This window comes from Oncorhynchus kisutch, linkage group LG6 (assembly GCF_002021735.2).
Source record: "Oncorhynchus kisutch isolate 150728-3 linkage group LG6, Okis_V2, whole genome shotgun sequence".
Classification (NCBI taxonomy): domain Eukaryota; kingdom Metazoa; phylum Chordata; class Actinopteri; order Salmoniformes; family Salmonidae; genus Oncorhynchus; species Oncorhynchus kisutch.
This window is the reverse complement of record NC_034179.2, coordinates 67,869,320-67,876,298: the sequence shown is the minus strand read 5'-3', so window position 1 is coordinate 67,876,298 and position 6,979 is coordinate 67,869,320. Positions and strand designations below refer to the sequence as shown.

Sequence of the window (6,979 nt, the reverse complement as noted above, 5' to 3'; positions counted from 1 at the left end):
TAGAGCAGTAAAATAATATACAAACATATAGACAGTGGGAAGGAAAAGTATGTGAATCCTTTAGAATCGCCTGGATTTCTGCATGAATTGGTCATAAAATGTTATCTGATCTTCATCTAAGTCACAACAATAGACACACACAGTCTGCTTAAACTAATAACACACAAACAATTATAATGTTTCATGTCTTTATTGAACACACTGTGTAAACATTCACAGTGCAGGTCGGGAAAAGTATGTGAACCATTGGATTTAATAACAGGTTGACCCTCCTCTGGGAGCAATAACCTCAACCAAATGTTTTCAGTAGACACGGATCAGACCCACACAACTATCAGGAGGAATTTTGGACCATTCCTCTTTACAAAACTTTTTCAGTTCCACAATATTCTTGGGATGTCTGGTGTGAACTGCTCTCTTGAAGTCATGCCACAGCATCTCAATCGGGTTGAGGTCATGACTGACTGGGCCACTCCAGAAGGCGTATTTTCTTCTGTTCAAGCCATTCTGTTGTTGATTTACTTCTGTCTTTTGGGTTGTTGTCCTGTTGTATCACTTAACTTCTATTGAGCTTCAATTGGTGGACAGATAGCCTTACATTCTCCTGCAAAATGTCTTGATAAACTTGGGAATACATTTTTCTGTCGATGATAGTAAGCTGTCTAAGCCCTGAGACAGCAAAGCAGCCCCAAACCATGATGCTCCCTTGACCATAGTTTACAGTTCGGATGAAGTTAGTGTGCTGATGTTTTGATGTTGGTGTGCTGTGCCTTCTTTTCTCCACACATAGTGTTGTGTGTTCCTTCCAAACAACACAACTTTAGTTTCATCTGTCCACAGAATATTTTGCCAGTAGCGCTGTGGAACATCCAGGTGCTCTTTTGCGAACTTCAGACGTGCAGCAATGCTTTTTTTTGGACAGCAGTGGCTTCTTCCATGGTGTCCTCCCATGAACACTATTCTTCAAAATCAAATCAAATCAAATTTTATTTGTCACATACACATGGTTAGCAGATGTTAATGCGAGTGTAGCGAAATGCTTGTGCTTCTAGTTCCGACAATGCAGTAATAACGAACAAGTAATCTAACTAACAATTCCAAAACAAAAAAAACTACTGTCTTATACACAGTGTAAGGGGATACACTGTTCTTGTTCAGTGTTTTACGTATTGTAGACTCGTAAACAGAGATGTTAGCATCTTCCAGAGATTTCTGTAAGTCTTTAGCTGACACTCTAGGATTTTTCTTAACCTCAATGAGCATTCTACGCTGAGCTCCAGCAGTCATCTTTGCAGGATGGCCACTCCTAGGGAGAGTAGCAACAGTGCTGCACTTTCTCCATTTATAGACAGTTTGTCTTACCGTGGACTGACTTTCAGAGATACTTTTGTTACCCTTTCCAGCTTTATGCAAGGCAACATTTCTTAATCTTAGGTCTTCTGACATCTCTTTTGTTCGAGGCATGGCTCACATCAGGCAATGCTTCTTGTGAGTAGAAAACTCGATCTTTGTGAGTGTTTTTTAATGGGGCAGGGTGGCTCTAACCAAAATCTCCAATTTCGTCTCATTGATTCTTCTCCAGGTTAGTTGACTCCTGACTCCAATTAGATTTTGGAGTCATTAGCCTAGGGGTTTGCATACTTTTCCCAGCCTACACAGTGAATGTTTAAATTATGTATTCAATATAGACAAGACAAGAAAAATACAATAATTTGTGTTATTAGTTTAAGCACACTGTGTTTGTCTATTGTTGTGACTATTGTTGTGAATTTTATGTAAAATTTATGCAAAAATCCAGGTAATTCCAAAGGGTTCACATACTTTTTTGTGCCACTATGCATACAGACACACTGTATACAGTATACACACACACACACACACACACACACACACACACACACACACACACACACACACACACACACACACACACACACACACACACACACACACACACACACACACACACACACAAACACACACACACACACACACACACACACACATACATACATACATACATACATACATACATACATACATACATACATACATACATACATACATACATACATACATACATACATACATACATACATACATACATACATACATACATACATACATACATACACATCTACCATTCACCCCAATACATGGTTTACATGAAAGTATGGGTTAACACGTGTAAATTGAGCCCACAGGTATCAAATTATTGAGTAGTTAAATAATCACTGGCACCACGATAGGTCTACTCAGTTTATTGAATGACAGTACAAGCAGAAAATAGAAAATGCAAACAAATGTGAAAGGAAAGGAACATAAACATACAAAAAAAATTGAAATACAGTGAAAACTAAATGTAAGTGACGTACTGTATGTAAACCACATTTGCTTTCTCAGCTATTGCCAAGTGTCATGTCAATTGAGGAATGTGGTCATGTTCCTGTTACCTTGGTCTAATGCAGAGCATGAGTCCCAAATGGAACCCTATTCCCTATATAGTGCACTACATTTGACTAGAGCCCTATGGGCCCTGGTCAAAGGAATCCACTAGAAGTGGAATAGGATGCCATTTGCGACGCATCCAGAGTCAGTGGTCTCACCCACTTCATCTGGGTGGTAATGAATCAGCAAAAGCACTTGGGTAATGTTCCTCTTCAAGCAGGCCTCAAGTAGACCTAAAATCCCTCCTTTCACATTACTTTCAATACGTTTTTTTTTGTGTGTCACAGTGATACGAGTAATACTGAAACCCCAACTATTTGGATGTATCAGACATTACATAGAATTGTGCAACAAAAAATACACAAAAAAAAGGTCAATATTGAGAAATAATTTAGTTTTGTGACAGAAAGAAAAAATATATGAATGTAGAGGCAACCCTGAAGCAATTAATCATTTTATCGCCTTGGAAAGGAAAGACCGAGCTTGTCAACGCAAGCTAATTGGTTGACCTATCGATTTAATGCATTAAAAAAAAACAGATTTACCATTAGCCTCATGTCACAAAGGTGAAGCAGAGAGAAAACGGCAAAGGACCGTCTGGCATGGCATGTATTGTTGCGGCCTTATGCTCCACAGAGAGTGAAGAGGAGAAAATAGTCCTATGAGGCTCAGCTGGTAAGAGCATTGGTTAGAGGTTGTCGGTTTGATTCCCTCTTGGGGTCACATATTCAAAAAATATATGCACCGTACTGTAAGTCCTTTTGGATAAAAGCATCTGCCAAATGGCATATGTTATTATATTATTATAATTAAGTAAGTAAATTAACATGAGGGGCACCGTTCACAGGAAGGTCCTGTGAGAACCCTGGAAGAGGGTGGGTAACGTCTCTGTCGCTCTGTCCCAGTCATGGACGTAACTCAGCCTACCCTGGGACCCAGGTGAGGGGGCATACTGATCACAGAAGGCTCCTTTAAGGCTGGGGCCGCAAACCACAGACAGGGAGACATAAAGTGTGCCGTGTTTCAACTTGAAACTTTGGTTGACGTTCATGCCCCTTTGAGGGGTTATGGAGCCCTTTCCTAGCAGGTTATCGTTCCATCTGTTGTCGCGGTCCCACACCTCAAAGCGCAAGGTTCTGTTAGGGAACACAGAGAGTGGGTGAATGAGATAGAGCGCTCTAAGTAAGAGCAGTGGTTATACACAAAATATTCACAATGCTGGCTAAATGTAATTGTCTTTCTAAATGTAAAAAAAAAAAAAAAGTTTTTACTCTTACAAGGTTTTATAGAATAGGGAGCATAATTAGCAAACTGGAAACTACCCTGGAGATCCCACCGACAAAGACACAGAGAGGCCAAAACACCCTTGTCATATGTCTTGTTGCTCCACTTATTCCTTTGCACAGGATGCCTATACATAGTAACCCTCAAGAGACTATTTAACATTAAAAAAAACATTGAAAAAAACTCACTGTTTACTTTTCAAATCCACTGTTCCATACTGAATCCTATAGTTCCAGTGGGGGAAGTCATTGTTCCAGATCACAGGAGTGGAACCGCCTTGCTTTCCGTAGAGGACCTTGACATAGCCGTCTGTCTTAGAGAAGTAGTCGCCCCAGAGCCCCGTAGCTCGGACCACCGTCACATTCATCCTGGCCACGCCCGGTTTACTGGGGCAGCAGTTGGAGTCCACATTCCTGTGACCGCTACAGATACAGGCGCAGCCTTTGTTGCGTCTCCCTGTCTTGCAAGCAGAAGGGCAGGAGGTGGACACAGAGTAATTTTGGATGTAGTCTCTGATGGCATTGCGCAGGTTGGCCTTAAGGATGTGGTTGTCTCTGGCCAGGAAATGCAGGGAGCTGAGCTGGTAGGAGACCACACCAGGGACCTTTTTCAGGGTCTTCAGCCAGGTTTTATAGCCAGACTTCTTTTCAGGATTGAAGAGGATGTCCTCAACCTCGACGTTGCCGCCCTGCACTTCGGTGACGCGGTCCGAGAAGGTGGCTCCGAAGCTTACGCCTGTCTTCAGTTTATTGCTCAGGGACTTGCAGTACTTGGTCTCGGCGCTGATCGTGACACCTTTGATGGTGCCACTGGCTTCCACCCCCAGACAGTTGCTGACAGAATGGAGGGAGAGGCCGCTCATGGCCATCTTACAGGTGCGTATGGCTGTGGTGGAGTGCACCCGGCCCCCCAGGTGCACGTTGCGGATGTAGTGGGTGCCATAGATGGAGATGAATCGGCTGTAGGCAGGGTTGGTGTTGCTGGTGTACGTGCTGGGCAGGTTTTTTAGGGAGGCCTGAAACTCCTGGCTCAGAGGGGGTTGGGTTTGGATGCGAAAGCTAAGGACAGAGAGAGAGGTATGATGAATAAAAACAACTTCAACAACATGGAGAACACTGTTTTTTTTCCCCGTACACAATTGATATAAATAGCCTTAATTTACATCCTATGGCACTAAAATCAAAATGTCGACTCACGTGTAATATTTGCATTTGAATTCATGGCTGGTAAAAGAGAACTTGTCATTGGTGGAGTGGCCTCTGGCGAACATGGCAGTTTTGGAGTGTGTGCCTCCAACAGCAACCCCAGCAATGCCCTTGATTCCCAGGCCAGCCTTCCAGCTGATGCTGGCAGCGTTCGCGGTCTCCTTTAGAACGGAGGTGCTCGACTCGTACATCTGGCTGCTGAGGCTCCGACGACACTTCACCTTTGTGCGCCAGTCCAGTACGGAGAGCGGTAACTTCTGGACCTGGCCGTCCATCAGAGTGTTGGTGCACAGGGTGCAGTTACCGTCGTGCCCACCCACCATGAACTTCCGCACATCCACCACAAAGGCGCCGGAGGTCTGCATCTTGACGATGTCGAAACCCTCTCCGGCCAGGTTGTGGCCGGGGACGAACGGAGCCTTCTGGCAGTCGGTGAAGGAGCCAGTGTGGCAGCCGTGACACACAGGGAGGAAGAGGAGGAAGAGTAGAAGGTTGACAGGCATGGCAGGTGCTGGGAAGAGAGACATTTGGCAAATGTGGTGTGACAAAGGCAGGGGATAGACATAGAAAGAATATCATGAGGGATTTTAGAAATAAAGTTATACGATTTTTCAATTGCCATCCCACTGGGCAAAGACGTCACATCAACATCACAAAAACGGGTGTATTTACTACATCTGGGTGTATTAATAAAGGACAAAATCTATAAAACGTCTCAGGTCACTGTGAAAACCACACGGACGTTCAGGCATTCCGAGATTTGTATTTCCCACATTGCTTTTAAAAGGTCACTAAAGTTAATGAATTGGAAAACAATATAACATAAATCATACATTGGATATAAGAGGAGTTACTGATGCAAACATCTTGGATTCAGATCTAAAGCCACGCAAAGGTTGACATTTAATGGGAAGAGTTTGCTGTACATACTGTATGAGAGAATCATTTTGATCAAGTATATCTTAAAATCAGTTTCAAAGTGAATATAAGTTATTTTAGAACTCATGTTACTTTGAGGAGCAAATGGATTGTTATTTGATTTACTGATCTGCCATCATATCCTAAAGAGGACTTTCTAGTAATAAATAAATACATGATTTAGTACTAACATTGTTTCTCTATCTCTCAATTTCTCCGTACTGTGCAACAATGATTACAGTATTCATAGTCTTCACTGACTGAATGGCGCTCTCATTTGAACAGTCTTTGATAATCCAAATACCTAAACCTTATATTAGGCAGTATGGTCTTTTGGACAATCAAGCTCTTTTAATTCTTTGGATTGTGATTATTTCTCTTGTTAACTGTTGGAAATAGTCAAGTGAGTTAACAATAGTTCAAGGGTTCACAATAGTGACTATATGACCATCATGTAGATGACGAAAATAGAACTGAAATTCAGAATAACGTTACTGAATTTTGAATACTTTATATCAAGTGTGATGATTCATAGTGCATATAGTGCATTTTCTACAAGAGGAATGCAATCAAATTATTTGGACTCACCTTACACAGAGATGTTGGTATTTTGAGGTGAAATATATTGGACAGTAAACCTACTTATATCTTTATATACCAACATTCAGATTGGTGAATGGGGAGTGGCTAACAGAGATATACCCATTTATGGAGTAGCCTGTGACAAACCAAACCACCAACTAAGCACACACACACACACACACACACTTTCTCACAACCTCTAACACCCAAATATACCCATACACACAACGCAAATACAAGGGGACAGGCATACTTAGTTTTTTTTCAATTGTTTTAGCACAATTTTGAAAACAGGGCCTGGCTTGTCAAACCACGACACACAATTAGCACAACCCTACACCAAAGTAGCACAACACTTCAGATCATTTGCAAAATGGAACACTTTTGTCAAAACTATACACGACTTCATAAAAAAAAAATTGTTACCACGAAACACACACATTTCATATTCAATCTTTTTGAACCAGTTACACACTGCTGTTGCTAACCTAAAACACTTTCAGCAAGTCTAATTGTCAGTGATTAGAGTACTGTAAATGAAG

The 6,979-nt window shown here is 41.8% G+C and overlaps 1 protein-coding gene across 3 annotated transcripts; it reads right to left on the bottom strand.

Annotated features, from left to right (window-relative positions):
• Window positions 1–2,245: 2,245 nt before the first annotated feature.
• prf1.3 (perforin 1.3) lies at window positions 2,246–6,533 on the bottom strand. Of its 3 annotated transcripts, none has more exons than XM_020493306.2 (4): window positions 6,444–6,533; window positions 4,929–5,448; window positions 3,921–4,790; window positions 2,246–3,584 (listed from the first exon to the last, which is right to left on the bottom strand). In XM_020493306.2, exons 2-4 carry the CDS (start codon window positions 5,438–5,440, stop codon window positions 3,290–3,292), a joined length of 1,677 nt encoding a protein of 558 aa, XP_020348895.1. In that variant the 5' UTR covers window positions 5,441–5,448; window positions 6,444–6,533; the 3' UTR covers window positions 2,246–3,289. The 3 variants fall into 3 exon arrangements, with proteins under 3 accessions (XP_020348895.1, XP_020348898.1, XP_020348896.1); XM_020493309.2 differs by having other exon boundaries at window positions 3,928–4,790; window positions 6,444–6,525; XM_020493307.2 differs by having other exon boundaries at window positions 6,449–6,477.
• Between the last annotated feature and the right edge of the window lie 446 nt (window positions 6,534–6,979).